General features: G+C 38.5%; 1 protein-coding gene across 1 annotated transcript in view; it reads left to right on the top strand.

Moving 5' to 3' along the window:
• Positions 1 to 25,591, top strand: part of atp6v1ba (ATPase, H+ transporting, lysosomal, V1 subunit B, member a) — a 37,877-nt gene that overhangs the window by 3,248 nt on the left and 9,038 nt on the right. The window contains exons 2-7 of the mRNA XM_088304016.1: positions 15,435 to 15,490; positions 15,800 to 15,898; positions 16,947 to 17,040; positions 17,905 to 17,982; positions 18,479 to 18,618; positions 24,502 to 24,603. Coding sequence (XP_088160142.1) covers positions 15,435 to 15,490; positions 15,800 to 15,898; positions 16,947 to 17,040; positions 17,905 to 17,982; positions 18,479 to 18,618; positions 24,502 to 24,603 — 569 coding nt within the window. The remainder of the gene's footprint in view (positions 1 to 15,434; positions 15,491 to 15,799; positions 15,899 to 16,946; positions 17,041 to 17,904; positions 17,983 to 18,478; positions 18,619 to 24,501; positions 24,604 to 25,591) is intronic.

A 25,591-nucleotide genomic window follows, 5' to 3' on the forward strand; every position in this document is an offset into this window, starting at 1 on the left:
TTTATGCGAGTGTCAGAGAGGCAAGTATGGACTAAAAGCTTCTTCGAGAACAAAAAGAAAATTACTTAATGGACCTTGGCCCATCTTGCTGTCAGGACAAGGGTATTTTGTGATGTAGCCCTTGTACTTACGTCTAAACATTCTGCAGCTGAAATGCTCTAACTCTGTTGGCAAGCCTCTTTCTGCAAAGCATATTTCTAAACTATTCCAGCCCATGATCTGGTCGCAGTATTTATAACTAGCTGGTGGAGTTTACTTGCATTCTGCTAAAGTTGAGTAGCTGTTGTTGAAGGCCTCATTTACCTTTCTTGAAGAAATGTTCCAATATACTGCCTTGTATTTTTTTTTTTACAAATGAAATTACATGAAAGCTTTTTTTCCCTGATTGTAGTGACTTTGTTTGTCACAGTTATCAGTATTCCAGGATTATATAAGAACAAATACATTTCAGTTGTTATATATAGCTGGGACTGTATGTGAATTTGGGGAGGTTCACATGAGCGTGACCGGACTTAGGGATAGAGAACAACGTAGCTTTAATTTTACTCCAATCAATTCAACAGAGCTCAATAACTCACATTCTGGAGCATACACGACGACGAAAAGTGTAGCAATCGAGCATCCGAGCTAACGGACTCGATACGTCTCTCTTAGGGCCGCTTAGCTGTCCAACAATATGCCCGACATAAATTAACATAAATACAAGGACCCATTAACTGCCCGAAAACATGCCTGTTGTTAAATACGCAAATTAAACAGCAAACCAATACCTGTATAAACAGAGCAGTAATGAGGAATTTACAACAACTATTGAAAATGAAACAAAAAGGGCTGAATTCCGATTACTTTTATTTTAAAATGTACAACACACGCCGGCCTCCATTGAGACGGAAAAATTCTGGTGCTACGGGCCGTTTTGTCCAGTGCGTGTCCGCGGAGGGTGCTTGTTAGCAGCTTCACTGTACGTACGCCCGCTTCCCTTGCGACGGAGGTCTTGTGTACTAGAGCTCCATGCGTAAGCCTCCGGTTATATTTCCTCAATGGGAGAGAGTTTGTGACGAGTAGGGCAATTTATCGATACCATTTTCTATTGATATCACTCACTCACCCCACCTATTGTGATACATATCGATATCGAATTATCGTCACAGCCCTAATATTTATCTACATGTGTTAAACAACTCAGGACTCATAACCTTTGGTTTGAAGCAACCCACTTTAAAAGTACACAAAAATATTGGAACGAATGTTATTAAATTGTTACTTCCAATAACTGCAGCAAGCCTGCGACGTGGCGTTCACCAATCTCAATTTTCTGGCCAATCACTGATCCCTGATCTGGAAACTCACTCACATAACCATACACCTTTCATGTCCCAATCTTTTCTTATTCTAAAACATTGAAAAATATATTTGAAACAATACAAAAGAGTTTTTTTGTTTGACTGCACATAAAGTAATTCTCTCAAATAATAATGAAAGGTTGGCGTGACACGAAAAGGCATTCCTCTGCAGAGGGAGGTAAGATCGGTGGAGAAGATTTTTAATTTAAGTGATCGTCCGATTACTGATTTCCCAAAATTAAAGAGCTCGGCATTGATACCAATACCGGCTGAATTGATTGGTGCACACCCTACCTGTCACCCATTGACTTCAAGACACTTTTGCATTCTTCATATTTTATGTCTTCTTTTCCTGTGCTGCTGTTAAATCTGATGCTTCGGAGTGTCGCCGCCGGATTTTCAACCCCCTAACTGCTGGTTGTTTCACTGATACCTTTGATGAGTTTGTATTCCCTCTTCAAACACAGAGGAACTCACCTCTTGGTTGCACCCATGCTACCGTGCTCTGTTAGATTCGATGGCTCCATTAAAAACTGCAGTCAAAAGCTCAACCCGAGCCTTGGTCCACTTTCTCATTGAAAACACTTTTGTCTTGTCTGGATTAACTCAAGACCTGGAGGGTGCTGAATTTCGATGAAAAGAAAACAGAAGTTATGTTTGGTCCCAGTGGCCCTTGTGGGACCCGCTGGCTCCTTATCTAAATCTGTTTGAGCGTCCCGCTTCGCTTAATTCGCTGGCGTTTCAGCGCGATGTTGTTCAACAACCTCCACCTTTACGCACCTGCCGTTGCCTCAGGTCTGCGGTCTGTAACATTCCAATTTCTTTTTGTTAGCTTTTAGCCATGTTAAAAAGCTAATTCCTCAGCAAAAACACCGCCAAAGTAGTGTTTCGGCCATTCACCCATCTTTTCAGCATTCCAGCTAATTCCTGCTCTCCAAGAACCACCTCAGACCGATCCAGGAAAATTATTGGCCTCCTCAAATTTATACACGGAACCCCGTACCACCCCTGCAGACAAGACACACGTCTACTTTCCCGAGCAGCCAGCGGGACACCCGCCAAGCATTTCCGGGAATGAGAAGCGATGTCCGGTCTCCTCAGCCGAGGAGCCGGCCTCCGCTGCTCCAGCTACACTGTTGTGATATTTTTCTACCTCCGTGTGCCCGCACACACCTGCGTGTACGATGAAGGCGTGCTCCAAGCGGCTTCCCCTCCGCCGTAGAAGCTCCTCTCTTTCGTTTATTTTTTAAGTTACCAACAACCGACAAGCGTTTCTGGGAATGAGCCACATTATGAGCAGCCGCCTTGGCCAAGGCGTCGACGCTGCAGCCACATCGGGAAAGGCGGAGTTTTAGTCTTTTTACGGGCCACCAAATGATTATAAACCGCTTAAGCCACCAAACGTCTTATTTCAAAAGAAAATAGATCACCATTGTGCCAAAGCAGTGTTATTTTTGGCAGGCATTTTACATTTAGTCTTAGTCATTTGGACGAAAATGCTTTTTAGTTTTCATCACATTTAGTCACTCCTATTTATGATACTTTTAGTCTAGTTTTAGTCGACGGAAACTCAAAAAGGTTTTAATCTAGTTTTAGTCAGCGAAAATGCCCCAAAAAAGTTTTAGTCTAGTTTTCGTATATTTATTTGATGAAAACTCGAAGTTTTTAGTCCATTTTAGTTCAATGTAGGCATAGAAGGTTTCCACCCAATGGCAAATACTTTCTCTTCGACTGCTAAGTATTATGCATTATAAACAGAGGAAGTGGTCAATTCTCATTGCTCCAAAATAAGCCAAGAATAAAAACATTTTATTTGGCAACTGTTGTGGCTTTAAAGCAATAAACAAAATAAAAACGTTTTAACAACATAGACTTGTTCTAATACAGTACCACAAGTATAAACTCCATCAAACCATGTCATCAACTTGTACACCAAATACAATGTTTGAATAAATGGCACTGCATCTGTTGTGATTGGCAGCCAAAAATAAGAAATGGTTCAGCCTGCTACTCTTCAGCAAATTATGTAAATGTGAAATGAAAAATTTCAATACTTCGACACTGACATGTGGGCATGTGTCAAACGGTTCATAAGATCAACATTGAGATGCTTTTTGTGACATTTTTCTTGACTTGTCATAGCTCTTTGAGATGCAAACGTTTAAAGCCATTCTGAGATAGAACAACAAAATAAACAAATGGAGTCATTTTTTCATCATACTGTCTTTTCTTTCTGGAGGTCTTTGTCTCTCTTGTGTCAAACGGGACAAAAGCTATTAGTCCATGAAATGGTGCCCTTTGTTTTAGTGGTGCATTCTTACATGAAGTGCAATGAAAAGGCATAGAGCAAGGCACGGTGCGGCTTTTGTGATGATTTAATTAGTGCTAATAATGTAGTGATTATTTAAAGCCTCATCTGTCATGACCAAAAGTCATTTCTATAAAATCTCTAATTCTATAAAAGTTACCTAATTTATATTCTAATTAGCCTCCAGCAACGTGCTTTTCAGGAATGAGGAAAAAGGCCTCTTTTGTAGGAATCTGTCTGTCTTATTTCTGTCAGCAAGAACAGGAAGCAATCCACATGAACAGTCTACTTGTTACTTGTCTAAAGAAATCCCCTATTCCATTACTGAACTTCCCTGTAGCTGTTTAGTCACTTTTGACAGTGGTGATTATAAATTGTCTTGTTTCAACTTGGGGTTATTCATTGCTTTTGTTATAACATCAAATGGTGTGTTTACAGGATTGATAATTGCAGTGTAACCTGTTTGTAAAATTTAGAACTGAATCTTTGGTAAATGTTGGGATAGACCAATGATTGGCCAGGCTGCTTATGGACGCCAATCTTTGACATTTTGACTTAAAAAAAAAAAAAAAAATTCTTTTTTTTTTAAAGAAATCTGAAGGCCAATAAATTTCAATTTAAAAACGGGGTTAACTTTCATGGAACAATTCATTAAAAATTTCAGTTAACTTTCTAACTTTCCGACCGTGGGAAACACCTTTTTTCATTTTTATTTGAAATTAAAATGAAGACAAGTCAAAGTTTAAAATTTAATTTATTTAATTTAATTTGAAATGTTGAGAAAACTTTATTTAGTGTACAAAGCTACAGCATAGAGAGCTATTTTCTGAAGTTTTCATTCAACTTGAAATGGTGATGATGCTGGCCGTGCCCTGACCTTTTTAGTCAGAATTTTAAAACCAATATGTCAAAACTTGAACATTTTGCTAATCTGGAAACTTTTTATTTTAATGCCAATAATTTATCTTTTACTGAAAATAAATATTGGCTCTAAATTTCAATTATCTGGCTGCTTCACTACTAATAATCAGTATTGGCCCACATATTGGTCCATCTCTACTCTAAAGTCATTACCCTGATATCTCTTGGTGAGTTTCCCTCTCACTACACAGCTAAGTTTTTGAGGTCAGACAAAGGCCTGGAAAGTTACAAGTTTGTGCAATTCAGATTTAGGTTTGTATATGCCCCTTAATGTAGGGGGATACTGTCACGGCCCCTCCCCTGTCTTGCTGGGGCGGCTCCTCAGACAGGTTGGAAACTGTGTGCAAGGACAAGCAGAAATTGAACTGAAGCTGTTGCAATACAATACAATACAATAAAACTTTATTTATATAGCACACTTAGTTCAAGTAAATCAGCTTTGCTTAACATTAGCCTCAATGCTAGATAGTAGTTAGCATGGTGGTAGTCAGATCCCATTCCAGTAATCAAAGAATCTTACGTACTAACATCTAGGTCACGTAGGTCTGTGTCGCAAGAGTCACATGATCAATATCAATACAAAATGCATTAGATTAGGGCCGGATGATTGTGGAAAAAAATAATCATGATTATCTTTGATTGAAATTTAAATCTCGATTCGCGGTCCGAGAGCGTCTGCTAAGTTTTAATAAATTTCTATCTAATCAAGTACTGATTGTTATTTAACATTTCTTTTCATAGCTGTTGGCCCTCCACCCTAACACGGTTGGAGTCAAACTTCTGTCAAAAGTCAAGCGTACATTGGAGTACTTATTTTGGGTCTTTCTCGACTCTGAGTTTTGCTTTAGCGCTTAGCGCCTCCTCTTTGAAAACACTACTTGTTAATGGGGTCTACAGCTGCCACAAACGATTATTTTGCTAGTAGAGCATAAAAGCTAACAACCAGCAGTATTCATGATTTGTCGACTACTCTGAACATATGTAAATCGCCCCATAAGCGCACCAACAAGAAGCTTCTATGACCACTCAGGGTTCAAGAATTTTTATAAATGAGGCTAGTGGGTCGAGACCGAAAGGGTACTTAGGTCGCGGCTGGAGGGTCAAGTGCCCAGTTTTTGAAAAATTGCAAAACTGTCCAGGGATATTTTTCTTGACAACACTAGGGACAGAAAATGCTTTAATGGAAAGTCCTTTAAAATTTCAAGCATTGTTACTTAATAGCTGACCCTTTCTTTCTACAAATGCTATGTAAGCCATGTTTGTTTTTAAGGAAATAATAACCACACTTAGAACCTGCAAATTGCCAGAAAATTTCAAAAGACATTCATACAGCTACAGTATTTACTGACAGGTGATAATGATGATAATGCTGAGGAAATTGGTCCACATAATTATATAGAATCCTCTTGGCAATCTGTGCATCTGCAGCATCTTAATAGCAGATCCAGGAACAGCCTGCCAAAGAGGTGAATTAAATATTAAGACATTTGACTCAAATATGCGTTTTCACATTCAACATAGCCATCATGTTGTACTTCCCTCCAAAAGTATTGAAACAGTGCAGCTATTTTTGCTTTATACTGAAAATATTTGGCTTTGACACCAAAAGATGAACATGTCAATTGTCAAGATAAAAAGGTTTATTTATATTCTCTGCATTTATGCTTGAAATGTAAACAACATAAAAAGATAGCTGTCAGTGGGTGAAAACCCAATTAGGCGAAAGCAGAAAGACGAATGGAAAAAAAAATCAAAGCCTTTGCACGAATATTGGCCTTAGCCAGTACAACTATTTGGCAGGCCCTGAAGAAGAATCGACTGGTGTAGCTATTAACAAATGGGTAGATAAAAGATAAAACAACATTTAATGACAGAAACATATTGAAAGCTTCAAAGAAAGACCTCAAAACTTCTGCAAGTGAATCAGAAATAGTCTCCAAAGGGATTGAGAGAGGGATAACAATCTAAAATCTAATGCGTGCAGGAAGACACCAAAAAAATTAAATTGTTTAAATTTGAGGAAAAGAAAGCATCTGCTCCAAAACATACAATTTCATCTGTTTAAGGCAGGTGTGGGCAAACTAAGGCATGGGGGCCACATGCGGCCCACTAAACGAATTAATCCGGTCCGCCGAACTTGAAAAAAATGAAATGAATAAACCTTGTTAATGTTTTATTTTCTAAATACTGTGGTGTGTCAAAGACAGATATTTTGTTGTAATGCTTTTGTTCACTTTCATTTCAAATTAAATTTATTTTTTTTCTACGATGAGGTAGGTTACAAAAACACTCCATCCATCTGCTCCTGGTCCGGCCCCTGTGTCAAATTTTAGAACCCATTGTGGCCCACCAATCAAAAGGTTTGCCCACCCCTGGTTTAAGGTAATGTTTTGTCTTGGGCCTGCATGCCATTTTTGGGGATTAATCTTCATTCATGCCAATCTATAAAGAGATGCAACCAAACTGAACGGACTCTCTACATCAGGGGTGTCAAACTCCAGTCCTCGAGGGCCGGTGTCCTGCATGTTTTCCATCTCTCCCAGCTGCAACCCACCTGATTCAAATGAGCAGGATACTTATCAGGCTTCTTCAGAGCTTGCTGATGAGCTGATCATTTGAATCAGGTGGGTTGCAGCCGGGAGAGATTGAAAGCATGCAGGAAAGCGGCCCTCCAGGACTGGATCTTGACACCCCTGCTCTACATGCATCATTTCTACATTTAAAGTACGGAGGCGTGCCAACTTCCCGTCACTAGTCTAACGCATAGCATTGGCATCAAATGCTTTAAAATATAGTGCTTTAAAATATTGCAGTCTGCTGAAATGATGTTATCATAAATGGCTACTCTTTTATAGTCAGTGTCAGCGAAGCGATCAAAGCACCATGTCTCATTTAATGATCCGTTTGCGCTTTCATAGTAGTGACTGTCAACATAGACTTGCATGGCTTATTTTGACACACTCAACCCAACTTTGTTTAGGGCGCACAAAAACAAAACACAGAATAGAAAGCCTTTAATGTGACATTCTATGGTGCAGACGCAACAAAATTGAGATTGTTAAAAAAATAAAACCCCTGATAAAGTAATAATAATGACAAGCATATACGATTTACAGCAGGATCAGGATTAATGTTCCCGTGAAGCTTTGTGACGGAGCGACCAACATCAACGCCTTGGTATAGCCGGGTTCCTTGCATAGACGACGAGGGAGAGAGGGTGTGACACAGCGCAGTGACTCGCGGGGGAGTCGAGCATTGAGAAACAAAAAAAAAGACGAACAGACAATCTTAATCAATTCCATGTTGTTGCATGTACAAACTTTATATCTCCTCTGCAGTACTGGCTCACTGGTAAAAATGTTTATAAAAGGTAAAAAAAAAAAAAAAAACAACTTCTGAGCTATTGAATGCACCTATAGCAACAACCCACATTAACTCTATTTTAAACAATGACGTTAGTTTTCCTGCAGATGATGTCCCGGTACGTTGCAATAAATGGAAACTGGAAGCTCGTAGGCCACCAAACCTTTCCTCCAGAAATACGTCATTAGTTGCCATGCATATAGTCCATTGGAGATCCTCACTGATGAAAAACTATTTTGAAAGATTTGAAAAATCTTTGTTGCCGACCGGCCTTAAAGGGGAAGTCAAGTCAAACATTTTCTTTACGATATGTTCTATGCGCCTCCAATAGTCTAAACACAGCATTCTGATTAATTTTGGGTTTGTGGGGGGGAATCACCAGATTTCTGTCCATCTCAGGAGGCAGCCGTTTTGCCACTGTCTGTTGACTGAAAATTACATTACCGTGCCTTAGGGCTCACTTATTTTCTGGGTTTGGCCATGTGACATTCGCAAGCTAACTAATGGGAGGAACCACCAAAACAAACGCAACGCACTTTGTAAAGTATTTGTTAAACCTTTCCAATATGAAGGGAATATACAATATGGCAGCCAAGGCACCAATGACGTACGTTGACCAATCAATGTAGCAATTGTAATTTTGGTATTCTGTTTTTGCTTTAAACATACAGCCAGAACAATTGCTGTAAATTGATTGTTACTATTTAAGGGATACGTGTTGTCACATGAAAAGGTTGAATGAATGTTTTGACTTTTCATGGATTAGGGTTGTCGATAGGGCTAGGCGATATGACCTCAAATCAATATCGCGATAAATTGAGCAATTTTACCTCAATAACAATAAGTGCACGATAAATTCTCCCCCGTGGACCAAAATCAAAATGAATGCAGGAAATGCATATTAACTGCTTTTTTTTTTTTATTGACCAACTGGTACACATTACTTTCAATGAAAAATAAAAGTACAAAAATAATTTGTATAAACATTCCAAATAGCTTGTTTTGCATGACTTGAACAATGTCACAAAGAACAGGAGAAAAGGAGTACCTCTCGCAAAATCTTTCCTGCCAATAGATTGCGCCAAGGTGCTGTAATGCCATGTGCAAAGGCCTAGATTTGTGTAAAGGTCTCTTGTAAAAAATATAAAAAATGCCATGTGCAAAGGAGCTTGTCGCCTGTATACAAAATGCTAAATAAAATGAAAAAAATGTCAATGAAATGCCAATGCCAAATAAACAAGTGTGCATCTTCAGGAAAATGTGCCATCTCGAGTAATACAGTCGCCACACAGTCAGGCTCAAACAGGGATCCATGTTGCGACTCGACCACAAGTCGGATGTGGATTTATACTTGACATGTATAAGCTCCCGTCCCTATGTTGTCCATATTGTGGAGTACGGTTTGCGACAAATATTTTCGTACCTCTTGCCGGCTACTTCAAATCACTTGCGCTTCACTGTAGCTAGCGGAGCTCTATCTTTAGCTATGTGCTAGGTTATCGCGTCCACCTCTGAGACGTTCTCTCGCATGGTGTCGCCTCCGTTAATGGGCTGTTGTCACTTGTTGAACCTTGCTTCTCACTTTGAACTTTTAGCGCAAGCTCCAAGTCAACAGCATGGTTGTGTTGTGGGTGGTGGAAAAAAAAAAAAAAGGTTGGAAGTGCTGTTTTGGGTGCTTAAGACGCACTTTGTTATTAGTGTTCTTTTGCTCAAACATCGTCTGTCTAATTTCTTTTTTAGACAAGCGCAACAGGAACAACTTTAACTAACGTTTCTTCGGATTCAGCCGTGTCAGCCGCTTCTGGATTTGAATCGCCAACTACCACCGCGTCGTCTGTTTTCTTTCTTGTTCAGCTGGGTGGAGTCACGTGACGACACACGCTGAAGGCGTCTTAATGGGGCATGAACATAGCCGCAAACAGAAAAGACTTTTCTTTCTTTTTTTTTTTAAACACCGAATTTACCGACATGTGAAAAATGATGTGGGTCATTGTAATTAATTTCGGTAACGGTAAATTTTCGGTTTATCGCCCAGCCCTAGTTGTCGACTTGGTCAACAATCAAAATCGTCACATCTCGTGCTTCTCCCTCTATCTCCATGTCTTGTCTGTGACGCACATGCGCAGTTGTGGCAATCCAGGTTGTATGTGATGTAAACAGAAGCACTGTGGGTAATGCAGTGTCATGGCCAACCTGTGTGAGCAACAGAGTCCAAAAAATTCAAGTGCATTTCACCAAAAATACTTAATTACAAGGCAAACCCCCCTTTTGTGATTGCACGGCAGTGATCACCTAGTATCACCTTCAATTGAATTTGCTCTCTCATTTATGAAAATTTCAGGAATGCTTCTACAAGATGCAAAGTTTAATCAGTGTTAAGTATACTATCATCTTAATTGTCTTTATCATTCATTTGTACATACCTTAAATATTCTTTAAGCTAGTGATCGTTAGTATATGAGAGCAGCTGCTTGCTGGTTGTGTAATGCTGCGATGTACATCTGATTCGATTAGTCGACTAATCGGGACTACTGTTGGTGATTAGTCGACTAGCAACGGCGTATTTGGCAGTCCTGGTCTTGATCATGTTACCACATCCTGTGGCAAGAAGCTCACCCCATCTTTAAGTGTCGTTTAACCAACATGTGCATATGATCTGATGTTCATCACAGTGACAGCATTCCACAGCCTATGTTGCAGTGGAATGGGATATTGGTTTCTGCAACATTACAAATAGATTCCTGTCTGTCCCTCCCTCACAATACCTTTTGTGAAGCGTCTTTATTTTTTTAATTATTAAATTGTTCCTTCATTGCAATATGAGTGTTTATTATAAAAACAGCTAGTTTGTTGTAGTCTGCCAAAAATTATAAATGACTTCTTATCCTTGTGCAGGGAAAAAATACATAAATCAGCGGTTGTTCAAGTGTTTTTGATTTTGATTTCTTTTGATTCCTTGCGCCGTGACTGGTGGCACTAAGCCCGTGTGCAAGAGTGCATAACTTTTGAATGTGGAGTTGCACTTTTCCCAAATAATATAAACATAACCATGGCACTTCTTTGTGTGCTACTGTAGTAAAAAGTGAAGGTAGTTTGCTCGCACTTCATAGCAATAACCATTACTCAATCAACTATGTTCATGAGTTGTGAAGTAGCAACAATTCCCATTAGGTTTGAAAACTTTCTCCACCCCTCTTTGCTACTTCAGCTCAAGTGCGGCGGTCTCTTGGCTTGGCATGCAACCGCAGTGTGGGTCACCATGCAGCCTGTTCAACTGCCAAGTCCTTTGTGAACAAAGATGTTAATTGGTCCTAATCTGCCACTAGAGGCTGTTTTGGTAGCCTGACCTTGCACCCTGAAGGACACCTTGGTGTGAAATACTGAAGAGGCCATTCAAGTGCCAGAGAAAAGAGGCACATAGCATTCCTACACAATTCAAATTTCCAGCTAGAAGGGGGATGGGGGGGAAGCAAGGATGGAGATGGGGCACCCCTGTTCTAACAATAAATGAGTGCAACAAAGCATTGGCTGCTGTGATGTGCAGCTACAAATTCACATCTTAGCCTCAACTACAAGGGATTCCCACAGCCCCACTGAAAGTGGGAATGCTAATTGCCTCAAAAACCGGCACTCACCCACACCTTGTCCCCCAACATTCATGAACCCTTAAAATGACATTCAGTCTGCGTTCTCTGACTCATTGCACATTGTTTGTTTCTATGTTAACAAATTATGTCATGGTCGATTGTTTTACATGATTAGGCAACCGCTGTGAGGTCCGTTTTATTTTTGTAGAAATTATTGGTTTTTTGTTTCTTGTTTCGCTCTATTATTCATCTGCTGTGGGTCAGATTTTTGTAAACCTGTATGAAAACTTAAACTTTGCACGCACATTGGGCCTGCCGAAAAATATTTTATTCATATTTTAAAGTTGATATCCATGATTACAAATAAAGGCTCTGTAGCACTCCCTGTAGATGTTTAACTGACCCCTATCTCTGTACGTTTGAACGGGAGACACGTGTCGCACCCTGAGGTGTACAGAAAAGTCATTGCAAGCCGTATCCTAAAATGGACAGAAAGTGAGCTATGAATATACAAATGTAAAATTTTGGCCCATTTTTGCACATTCACAAGAGTCATACTTTTGCACCCATGGCTAAGATGTTTAATCAGATTGACTTCAAACTTGGTCTGTACCAGGTCAAGACTTGGGATCAAGACCAAAGTCACACACTACAAAGCTGTAAAAGGGCGCAGGGACATCACCAGCAAATGCGCAGAGCCAACCGGAGTAAAACCAACTGCAGCATCCCTAACCAAGCATACAAAGTCTCACACAACCTATGCGGAAAACAAGAAATGCGAGATGAGCCAAAAAAAAAGAACCACCTACCGGAACTCATGTAGCACCACCACACAGTCGCAAACATGCAGAACGTCATACATATTCTAGCAACACACATTTCCCACATGATATGACATAAAATATGGTCCCAGTAAGTCCCAAGATTTGTGAAAACAAAATTTCAACAACAAAAAATATAGATAAAAATAGTATATATATATATATATATATATATATATATATATATATATTAAACACACACGATAAGGGAAATACTTATTCACTGCAGCAGAATGGAAAATGCTAGAGGTTTGAATTTCACCTGATATTCACAAGGTCATTTTGTAATTAAAAGAATTGAGTGTTTAAGAATAAAATGTTCAACGTGAAGGGATGAATAAGCATGAGTCTATGATGATAGTTTTGAATAGTTGAGTTTCTATAAATGAATAAATTGCAATTTTTTTAAATCATTAAATCATTTTTATTCATCACGTTTTAAATAATCAAAACATTTGTGATTATTATTTTTCCCAATTATCGCCCAGCCCCTTCACGGAATGCTGTCGGTGTTACAACAGTGAGCAGCAATTATGTGCGTGTCATTAATGGGGGAAAAAAAGTACAAGACTGATCTGTATGAGAATATGATAAGGATGACAGGGTCATCAATGAACAGCCACTAACCTAATCATTTGGCATTGCTCTTGTGTTTTTATTTTACTAAATAGATTAATTTGCAATCAAAAGCCATTGCTAAATGTTTTTCCATCTTTTCCAAGAGCATTCACAAATGATATATAGAATGAAACCACTGTTCAGATGTTAAAGGTGTCACTAGTGCAAAAATATTTGCATCAAAGTCTCTGAGCAAATTGTTTCCACCAAATTGTACTTTTTTCCCCAGGTTTTTGGGGCTAAGTGGCTGAATTTCTTAAAACTTTTTGTTTACTGATTGCTATAGAATGAAAAAGGTGCATTCTGACCATTGTTTCTGGTGTCAGAAATTTTGTGTATAGTTTGTGTAAAACAATCATAGAACACAATATTTTGTGGGTTGTGAGTCAAAAGGCTCAGAAATCGCTGACAATAGAATGGCTGGCATTGAATGATGATGATGTTCAGATGGAAAGTACAGAAAAGGCGTTTTATTAAGTGAAATGCTGTTGCTGTGGCAACACATTGTTTGCCAAGAAAAATTTCATGGTCTAAACGTGTGAAAACCAGCCACAAAAATATAAAATCAAATAAATCAGTACCTTACAGGTTTATTGGACCATTTAAAAATTAATAATAAATGTTTCCTAATCATACCAGTACCCCAACATGGCTAAGGCTGTGAGAACCCTTCCTAGCTGCTTGGAGCTCTAATTTCCATTTGAATTTCCTTTGTGTAACCACAGCCCCTATGAAGTTCCGATGTTAGGTGAGAGTGATGGTGATGGAAAATTGGAATCTGGCTGGTCTGGGTCTGTAACATCCGCAATCCGACTTGATTGACCCCAAAATCTGCACGTTTTTTCAACCATTAGAATTGTATCGTGAAACAAGCCATATTCAACACTTTTTTAGACTGTTCAATACTGTATAAAGATAACACCCATGTTTTTGAACTGACCAATAGTGTATATATATATTTTTAAAAGATGAAATTCACCAAAATTTGGTGACGGTTTTGGCCCAACGCCAGCGATATAATGCACCATTGGCATCAATTTTTTTGAAAGGGTTGACATGATTTTAACTGCTGCACTTTTTTTTCTTTTTTACATTGGAATCAGTCAATCCTCACTCAAGCGCCTCCAACTGGTCCTAAATGCTGCCGCTTGCCTTTTAACTGGCTCTCAGAAGATGGAGCACATAACCCCGATCTTGGCCTCTTCACTGGCTCCCAGTGCACTTTAGAGTTCGTTTAAGATACTTCTGTTCGTCTTCAACTCTTTAAATGGCCTAGACCCAGCCTACCTTTCCGAGCTCCTCCACCCCTACGCAGGTGCCGAGGACTAGGCGCAGGCTCGGAGGGGATCGTGCCTTTTCTGTTGCCAGTCCTTCCCTATGGAATGAGCTCCCATGGTTCATTTTTAAAACCTGTTTGACGACATTTTTATTCTTTAGCTTCCGACTCAATATGAGACTCACTGTTCTGCTGTTCTTCTGTTATCTATTGTAAATGTGTTTATGTGTTTTCATTTGTGTTCTAATTACCTGCTAATTTACATGACGGCATATGGAAAGCGCTTCGTTACAGCTCCAGCTGTTGTGAAATGCTCTACATAAATAAAATGGTATTGTATTTATCTTTGCAAGAATAGACCAAACAGGGATTTTAATGTTTTGGACACAAGTCACCGCTTCATGTTAACGGTGTGCAACTTAAAATTAATGTGGCAGTTACGACAAACATTTTACACCTTTGGGTGACATAAGCATACTTAAATATAAATAATCATTAACGACAGTTAGTGTTTTGTGACGTGCTGCGTGCTGGGAATCAAAAGACTTGCCAAAGAGTCACCACCTTCACATCTGAATGATTGTGTCAGTTGCATTTATACAAAACAACCACATGGAGAAAAAAAACTGAGCATGTTCACCTTAAAAGCAGTGCAGGAGATTTTGTTTCTTCTGAGCCGTTAAATGCAAAAACTGACAACAAAGCTGTTATTAAGGGAAATCAATGGGTGTAGCAAATATTTTCCATTTTTTTTTCATTTGTGTTCTTTTTCTTTTGGATTGTATTTATACTGATTGTATAATTTACATGTAACGTTCTGTAACCTTCTTTACTGATGACCCATTTATTTCGAGATCTTTTATGAAGATGGTCAGAGCGTGCTTTGTGTCAATGTAATTGTCAATGCCATTCGTGGGCAAGTGAATTGCATACATTTTTATGACATTTTTCCTGCCTTTTGACATTTGGACCAGGAGCATGATGTCGTACAGAAAGCTGTGTGAATTTTACAGTTAAAGGTCAGCTTGTGATTATTCACCGCAATTATGACAAGGAAGTGCACTTGGTTCTAAGTTGATTGGTGGCTTTCAACCATAAATGAAAATTGGAAGACAGTAAAAATGATATTGCCTCTAGTTGACTGCCATGAAATACATCAGAAACTGAACTCAATTTTGAAACTGTCTTGTCTTTCAGCTTATTCTACAGTGTCAGGAGTGAATGGACCCTTAGTGATTCTGGATAATGTCAAGGTGAGGAAACTACTTTAGTTTGATTCGGATGATATATATATTTTTTTCTACTTCCTCTGCACTTGTGCTGTATTTATGTGTTGACAATCAGAATCTATTAATCGCATGACAACAGTAATGATTCATTTACACTCATTGTTAAATTTAGTATAAAACTTCCATCCATCCATCAACTTATTTCTTAAATGTTTGTATTTGTAAAAATCTCAGCCACATATGTATCAGCGTGTGTAACGACTGTGTGCTTGTTATTAAAATAAAATACTTAATTTGTTTATATTGTAACTGTGTTCAATCCGCTTAAACTAGTTCCCCAGATATGCTGAAATTGTTCATCTGACCTTGCCTGATGGCACAAAAAGGAGTGGTCAAGTCCTGGAGGTGATTGGTAGCAAGGCAGTTGTTCAGGTGAGATGCAGCCGGATTGCCCCCCAATTTGCAAGATTGTAATAAAGCACTATTTGAGAGCATGCATTTTGATTTGACTTTTGGCCCGTACATGTTTGGCTTTTCTCGAACTTATTCAATTCATTTACATTTATTATTTATTTGAGCTATTGCCACAGTTGGATTGCTGTATTTAATAATTTAACTTAATCTGCCTCATCGTAGGTGTCTGTCTGCTCATTTTCCAACTTGTTCGATCTTTGTCATCGTAATCTTTTGTCTATTGTTTAGTATTCAACTTCAAAGTCAAACCTCACAATGGAGAGATGAACAAAAAAAGAATTGATTTCAATATACAGTGCTTCTAAAGCCAAACAAAAAGTCAACTTTACGGGCATATTATTTTATATGTTAATTGACATCTGAATTGTATGACAAGCAAATTTGAGAACTTGGGTTTGCTCAGCCGTCTTTTAGCAATACTGTATATTTTTGTTAAAACAAAAAGATTATTTGCTCTACTGGAGTTGATGTGGTTCCACCGTCATTGCTAATTTATTAATTTAAAAAGTAAATCAACATCACCTTTTTTCTCATTTCTTCCCCAAAGATAAGTTACTTTTACAATTTACTGAAAAGAAACTAATCATTAAAGCTTTCCTGCAAGGGCATTTCTCACATAGCTTAGTGAGTGAAAACTATGACATTTTCAACACTGTACATATTTGTTTCCTTAGAAACTTTTTTCTAACCTACTTTGGATAATTTTTTTACAGTGTGATATTGGACAACGAGCAAGATGTATGCAGAAATCAAGCACATAAAAAAAAAACACTTTGAACCTTCGGTTAATATATATAATAATAATAATAATAATTTGCCTTTTATTAGTCCCACAATGGGGAAATTCGAGATTCGAACCCAGGCCTCCTGGGGAGACTGGGTCCTGAACGCGGCGCCTTAGACCACTCGGCCATCCTGGCAGCCTATTTGCAGGCACCATATGCCAACCCAACCAATACATTTTGGACAAGGTCTCTTGATAAAGTTTTATGTTGCGTCTGTTTAGGTGTTTGAAGGAACATCTGGCATTGACGCCAAGAAGACGGCCTGCGAGTTTACTGGCGATATCCTGCGTACACCAGTTTCTGAGGATATGCTTGGTAGGAGGAACATACTGTAAATGTCACGTTGTCAATTGAGTTAGTCTGCTCTCATAATTTAAACCAGGGTAATGACACTTTTTAAGCATGTGAGCTTATTTTAAAACGACTACCGTTAGTCCAAATGATCATCCCACTTTATGTATTTAGAAAATATATGTTGACTTTTTTGGTGTTATGCATAAATGCATGAATCCATCTATTGTATATACATGATGAGACATACTACAGGCATGTGACTGGCTGCCCTCTATGGCAACCAAAGAAACAAATTCACAACGGATGATTGGCGGGAGTCTACATTATTTTTTTCTTTTTCTTTAGCTCATTCACTGTCGTTGACAGGCAGCTATATCAAAAGCATAATATTGGGAGGGCTGGCGGTGGTTGCATTTATGCCATAAGAGCTACAAACACACCCTTCACAAGCTACTGGTATCTCATGATCTACTTAATGGGCACCCCTGCTATAAATGGTTGTTGATAGAAATTAGTATTCTTTGTGCATTTCACATCTGCTTATAAAACTGTTGCAAAATAACTGTCAAACTTTATGCCCTTTGCTCTAATTATTCATTATTCTCTAGTCTCAATAAATGTGATTATCTCACCGTCATCACAAGGTAACATATTTGAATTGCAGTAGAAAAAAAGGAGGCCTACTTTTGTTTTTCAAGTATCATTAATCATGTTCATGAAGTCAGAGTTTTTATGCTTTTACCCGCAGACTCCGTAAGAGCCACTCTCAACTATTTAGCGTCTACCGTGAAATTAAAATATTCTTTTTATTCCAATAGATGAATTAGCTAATCCAATCAGTGTCAATTATCCGATTGGTTGAACGGGATCCCCCTTCTCTTTCAGGGCGGGTGTTCAATGGCTCTGGAAAACCTATCGACCGTGGACCGAGTGTTCTGGCTGAGGACTATTTGGATATCATGGGTACTTCCTCTTTTTATCTATTTTTTTTTGTTGTTGCAGTTGTTTTTTGGGTTATTTTTTTAATGTATCAACTTATGTTAAATCAATTCACATCATCTTATCTGACTCCACCTGACATAAGTACATTGTATTAAATTGATTTTAAGAACCTTTACTGAGCAATTAACACATCAGACTCACAGTACAGTGGGGTGCCCCATAATGTTCGTCTTTTTGTTGGTGTTCTTGAACCCGGAATTACCTGTTGAACAGAGGAAGATGATGAAATGAACACTGCACACCACAATTTTGTTTACAGTTTGGCCAAGCCTGATATCCACACTTCACTGGATCATACTCTAGTTGTATATCATCTGGAAAACATATTTGGAAAAACAAGAAATTTGTTGATGTATTAAGACTGAAGCACAGTACTATGCTGTGTATATGCAACATGTGACCTACTTTGCATATATAATAAAGCAATTTAAAGAAAAGTTGTGTGTTTACTGTCCAGGTCAACCTATCAATCCCCAGTGCCGCATCTACCCAGAGGAAATGATCCAGACTGGCATCTCTGCTATTGATGGCATGAACAGTATTGCCAGAGGACAGAAGATCCCCATTTTCTCCGCTGCTGGGTTGCCCCATAACGAAGTAAGACCACATGTACACTTGTTTGTTTCGCTTCCCTTAAAGCAGTGATTCTGTTAGTTTCTGTTGTGCCCTCCTAGGAAGAAGAAATGTTTTTCACGCACAGTTTTGCTTTACACTGCATTAACTTTAAGTAAAACAAATAAACAAGAGAAAAAAATATATAGATCAATTTACAACAAAGATAACTTCAACATTGTTTTTTTTAGGTTTCTCTTCACCCTTTTGTCTTTTTATTTAATATTTATTCATGGTATCTCTTAAGGGTTTGTTAATTGCACTTTATTTATTTCTCTGTGCCCATGCTTGATGCAAAAACCCAACACCTTTGAAGTAATATTTCTTGCGCACACGCCACTCTGACAATGAGCGCCACTGCCACCAACTGGAATGGATTTGCAATTACACTTTATTCTAGTACAGTAAAAAAAAAAAATACAACAACAAAGGGAACAAAGTTAAACAGTAATACTCAATAAATAATCTGTGTTACCTTTGTTCCTGGTGAAGTTGTGAATGCATGTCCGGTTGCACACTGCGCCTTGATAATTAGGATCAAATGTATAAAATGGCTTACCATAACTCAGTGCTTCTCAATTATTTTCTGTCACGCCCCCCCCCTCCCTACTAAGAAGAAAACAATTCGCGCCCCCCCACCACCAATTTTTTTACATTTTGTACGAATGTACATGTTCATTATATATTGATGTTAGATTATATCAATAAAATGTCCCTCATCAAAGCTAAATTGATAAGAAATATAATTTTGAGAACTATTATTGAGAGGATCTCGAAACTCAGTACTCTTGGTGCAAAAATTGATATGACAAATATTTACGATACTGTAACAAATTGGGGTCTCTGTTGTCTGTTCTCATGTTGACATTTGTGTTTCTCTGAGTTGTGTTTTGTCGCATTTCTGTGAATGCATCGTGCAACTCACTGGACGGGAGGTGTGTGCGAGCGAGCAAGAGAGAAAGAGATCCATTGAAAATGACGGTGTTTGATCGGTTACGGCCAACACAGCCGTTTTTTGTAAGAATAAAAAGTCGAGAACTGGATGGAATCCTGCCTGTCTTTTAAAGACGCTACAATATGTTTGACATCGAACCTCTTCGTCGTGGTGACGTCATCCGTTTTCGCGTTCCGGTCTCAGAGCGTCTGCTAAATTGCTAACGTAGCCGTCGTCTTATTTTTCTATACGTAATGGTTGGAATACAACATTTCTGTTCATAGTTGCTGGCTCTCCGCCCAAACACAGTTCGAGTCAAACTGTTAAAAGTCGAGCATACATCGAAACACTTATTACTCTGTAATTCATTTTAGCGAATAGCACGCTTAGCGCCGCCTCGTTCGTCGACTCGTTTAGCACGCTTCTTGTCAGCGGGGTCGTTTATTTGTCATCGCGCAGCTCGTTGCTGCTGCTGTGCACGGACTCAGATATAGTACAAATAAAGCTCATACTGTTGCGGTGCAAGATAGCTTGGCGGCTAGCATTCAAGTAGCGGCAAAAGAAATTACTACAACAAGCGACAGGGCAACGTTTTTTTTTTTTAAATCAGTACTGCGAGACCTACTGCGTGAACTAGGGGCACAAAGCGCAGCTTTGACGATCTCAAATTTGCGTTGTCTGAGATTGCAATTTCGGTTCCAAAACCATACATCGTTCAGCCATACTACAGCGGGAAAAAAGCATGTTTCCCAGGGTAACACACACCCCCCCTCAGGATCGCACCGCGCCCTGCCAGAGGGACGCGCCCCACTATTTGAGAACCACTGCCTTAACTTAACTCAACTGTATATAAAGCACTTTAAGACAACCACCACGGTATGCAAAGTGCTGAAGATCGTAAAAAGCACAAAAGCAGTAAGTTGGCCACATGTGTAGTCAACAGCCAAAGAATATATATATATATATATATTTTTTTTTTTTAACTCGAATTTCATTGTAGGTAGATTGCTTGTTGGTTATTTGTCCCTTTTACTGCTGTAAATAGTCAATTCCTGTTGTGGTGGAAGCTACATGTTAACTAGCGTTACATCACTCATTAGTTCCCATAACCATTACTACTCCTTCTTCTGCGACTTTTTCTTCTTTAAATTTTCTTTTTTTTTTTTTGCTTCTTTCCATCTTTCTCTTCATCCTCTATTTCTTTTTCCACCTCTTCTTCACTTCAACTTTTACATATTTCTTCTTCCACTTTCTTTTGGCAGTTGGCAAATATTAATGGACCAAAAGTATTTGCCAACCGCCAAAAGAATGTCAACATGGTCAGGGGACAGAGATTTTGGGTGTCAGTCCATGCTCTAATTTTAATATATACAATTTACACCTGAGAATAAGTCAGAGGACCAGCCAAGCTAAGAAAAAAAAGTGTCTTATTGTCTCGTAAAATACAGTACTTATTTGCATTCCACTGCATTTGTGATATCCGTGCGATTCTGTCAAATTTAAAGGTATAGAAAACTGAAGTATTGTATCTTAAAAAAAACAAACAAAGAGAAAACCTGCAATAGCAATAACACAATAGAATCAGTTTCTTTAATTATTATTGTATTATGAGCACCAATGCAGCTGCCATCCCTAATCTCATTCATGCTTCATAATTGTCGGATCAAAGGGGTCCTACTGTAGAATTGGTCAAACAAACACGGCTTGTGTAGCCCTCCTAATGATGACCCACTTGTCGTGCCATCTGGATGGTGTGAAAACCTGGCTGGTTATTTAATTAAGTACATGTCACATAGGTCATTCATGTGGGGGTTTGCTCTATGGACCAGGTGCCTACTCCCAGGGTGCATCAAGGGGTCGGGCCGGATCAACACACATTAAGCGAAAAGCATGAAATTCCTCTTCACTCGTGCAACACTCCTACAAAGGAGTGGAAGGCTGCTTACTCTTGACTTTCTACTCCAGTGGTCTCAAACACCACACCTGGCTTACAAGACAATTGCACTCAAGTATGGAATCTGATTTCATAAATTTCCAGATCTGGAAGACGACTATACTAACAGCTCTATTTAATAAAACAAAACATTGTGAAATTTTAAAAATATATAGTGCTGTGAAAAAGTATTTGCCCCCTCCCTGTTTTCAGTTTTTTGTATCATTATAACTCACAAAGGTTTTATTTCATCAAACAAATTTTAACATCACACTGAAACAACACAAGGATACATAAAATGCAGTTTTTAGATTAAGATTTTATTCACCAAGGGGGAAACAATACAAACCTAATTGGCCATATGTGAAGATGTAATTGTTAAATCACCAAGCAACTGTGAGTCACCACAGTTATGTGAAAGCTGAGTTCAATTTCACAGGCAACATCCAACCACCACCTTTGTTAAATCAAGAAATGACTTAAATAGAATTTGTTAGACAAAGTTAAGTAGGCTACAGAATCTCAACAAGAAACGTATAATGCCACGAGCCAAAGAAATTCCTGAAAAAAATTGATCGAAATCAGTCAGTGTGGCAAAGGTTACAAAGCCATTTCCCAAGGCTGTGGGGCTCCTGCAAACCACTGTCAGCGCCATTATTCACAAATGGAGAAAACTGGGAACCGTGGCAAACCTTCCCAGGAGTGGTTGACCAACGGAGATGAGTGGGACGACACCTCATCCTGGAGGTCACAAAAAAAAAAAAACATCCAAAGAACTGCAGGCCCGCTGGCCTTAGTTAAGGTCAGTGTTCACGACTCCACTACAAGAAAGTCACTGGTCAAAAATAGCATCCATGTGAGGGTTCCCAGGCAAAAGCCACTGCTGTCACAAAAGGACACAAAGCTTTGTCTCACATTTGCCAAAATGCATCCTGATGATCCTCAAGACTTTTGGAGAAATATTCTGTGGACTGTTGAGTCATAAATGGAACGTTTTGGAAGGTGTGCAGCCCGTTACATCTGGCGTAAAAATGGCACAGCGTCTGATAAAAAGAACATGATGCCAACAGTGACGCATGGTGGTGGCAGTGTGATGGTCTGGGGCTGCTTTGCTTCCTCAGGACCAGGACAACTTGCTGTGATAGTCAGAAATATTAATTCTGCTGTTTACCAGAAGATCATGAAGGAGTTTGTGCCCACAAAATTAAATGCTCTCGGATCATGCAGCAGGACAACAATCCGAAACAACCAACAAGTTCACCTCAGAAGGCCTGGAAAAGAACAAAATTAACTTTTTAAAGTAAAAAAAGAGTGGTCTAAAATCCCTCCACAGCGCTGTGAAAGACTCGCCAATTATTTTAAACGTTTGATTTCAATTATTGTTGCCAAAGGTGGCAAAACTCGCTATTATATTGAGGGGGCAAATATGACCAAAGAGGTTTCCCCCTTGGTAAATAAAATAATCATTTAGAAATTGCATTTTGTATAATCTTGAGTTGTCTCAGTGTCATATTAAAACTTGTTTGATAAAATGAAACCACTCTGAGTGATAAATATGCAAAAAACACAGACATCAGCTAGAAGGCTAATACTTTTTCACCGCACTGTATATATAGATCGATCAGTTTTTGTTTTGTTTTCAAGGCGCCTGGAAATACAACTACGATGTTTACGTTAGAGCACATGCTATTATTATACGACTCCCGATTGGCTCAGAAAATTACATCAGTGGACATATTCTTTTCCTGCTCCAAAAAATATATATATTAGATACATCCAAGTTATTGCACAGCACCCAGAACTTTTATATAAGCAAAGATAGCAACTTGACTCTTAGATTTTCTTATACATATTCACGAAATTAAACATTAAGTACAGAAATGAGCCAATTTAAAACAAAAAGTGTTGTAAGTAATTAACTTTACTTGGTGATTACAACACCTTTGACTGTGATGGTGCTGAAGAATTGAGGGAACAATGAGGAGACATAAACGGCACAGGGATAACTCATCATGTTAAGGTCAACTCCTGGGTGAGCATGCTAAAATCAATGGGAAAAAAACTGCAAAATAGGCGATTAAAACGCCCAAAAAGTTATTAGAAACTGAAGACTTCACTGTTGATGTTTAGAACAATACCTGCGACAATTTTATAGCGACAAGAGTACAATGTTGCTAGCACATGAGTTTGCATCAACCATCACCAAATGTGTAAAAATAAAGACTGTGAGGTTGTTATTTAACATTGTCAAATTAGAAAATATGTTTGCTGGTGTACTGAATAGCCTTTACATTCCTTTAGAAAGTTAGGGGTTGGAATACTTTTTCTTGGTCCAGCTCTTAGGTGCCAAGGAAAAAAAAAATGTTTTAGTAAAAACTGCAAATTGTATACATTTATGAATTGGTAGTTTCATTAATTAATTTTGTTGGCTAGTCCCCCTAGTATAAGTGGGTGAAGGCACTGTGAGGTGTACCGTTATCAGGGATTAATGGATTTCGCAGAGACAACCGTTCTCGGCCGTGTGTCGGTTCACGCCTCCACGTCGCCCATTAATCCCTGATAGCTAATTGTACACCTCGTCGGGCATTAACTCTGACGTTTACAGTTGTTTGCCGACTTAATGGTAACTAAAGAATCAGAATGATATTCATGTTTTCACTCAAATGTCACATATAATTTATTTTTTTACAAAGAAGTCCAGAAATTCGGGAAAATTTATTCTTCTGCTTTGTGTGTTATTTTTCTAGATTAGATTTTGTGTAACATGAAAAAAAAAGCATTTTAGTGTTCAACCGGTAAAGGATGAAATAATGCAATGCAACTGAACTGTAATATTCTTTCTGATACAACGGATGACAAAATGTAGTAGTGAACTTTCGGTTACCTTCTACATCAAATTTGAATGTTGTGGCTCAGCTTTGTACATGAGTTGTTGTACGTCGTCTTTTTTGTTTTATTGTTTGTGTGCTACAGTATAAACACATTTACTGTCTCTCCTTAGATTGCAGCCCAGATCTGTCGACAAGCCGGCTTGGTGCAGAAGTCCAAGGATGTGATGGACTACAGCTCAGAAAACTTTGCCATTGTGTTTGCAGCCATGGGGGTAAGCAGGAAAATGAAAGCATCCAGCCAACATGTTTTCTATCATGCACATCTGTGGTGCTAATCCACCTCTTAACCCTGAAATAACAGCCAGCCTCCTTTCTCCCACCCTGCTTTCAGTCTTTTATTCATTAGGTGATTTAACCTTTAAGTCGTTCTTGTTACTTCTGCACCTCTGAGCATATCCTCCTTCCATGTAGAGGTTACTAATTCAAGAGACCCTTAACACTGTCGTCCTGGCAGTATCAAATTCTCTCCCCTTCAGCTGCCCCTCCTGCCTGTCTTTTGTGACAGGTTGACCTTTACCAAACTCCCAATTTGCTTCACTTGCTGAATACTTCCAACCCCCACTTGACTATGTCACACCCTACCGGGATTATTTCACCAGGAGAGTTTGCAAATAACATCACAAATTGAAGAGGTTACTGTTGCACTTCTTTTGGGCTGAGGTTTCAAAAAAATGCTACATTGACTGCAGCACTTATTTAATCTCATTCATAAAAAAATTACTTGTTGCCTGAACTGTAACGTCACATTTTTCCTGACCTAATATATTGGATGGATAAATAAGAGTTTCAAACAAACTGCTGCTTTGTCATAATCCACCTAAAAATTTTACCGTCTCTAACATTAAACCTATAAATGAAGTTGTGAAATGTTTTGCACATTATTAACTCCTTATGTAATCAGTTTGTAATCTGATATTGTTGAATAAATCAATCAATTTTATGACACATCAGGTGACATCTGAGCAGTTTGTTGTTACTTTATAAACCTTAACTATATTCACAAATTTAAAAAATAATCTATTTTTTTATTGTAAATTTCCAATTGCTCAATTGATGCTTTTCAAATTACATTTTTGTTTGTTTTGTTTTTTTTCATTATTTTGACGTGGTGGTGTCCAAACTGGCTTCAAGGCTATGGCGTTAGAGTTATGCCACAATTACGACACGCATAATGTCAAATATTGTGTATAAAAATAAGTT

The sequence above is a fragment of the Idiotropiscis lumnitzeri genome, chromosome 9 (genome assembly GCF_059441095.1).
Source record: "Idiotropiscis lumnitzeri isolate Australia: NSW breed Sydney's pygmy pipehorse chromosome 9, RoL_Ilum_1.0, whole genome shotgun sequence".
Classification (NCBI taxonomy): Eukaryota; Metazoa; Chordata; class Actinopteri; order Syngnathiformes; family Syngnathidae; genus Idiotropiscis; species Idiotropiscis lumnitzeri.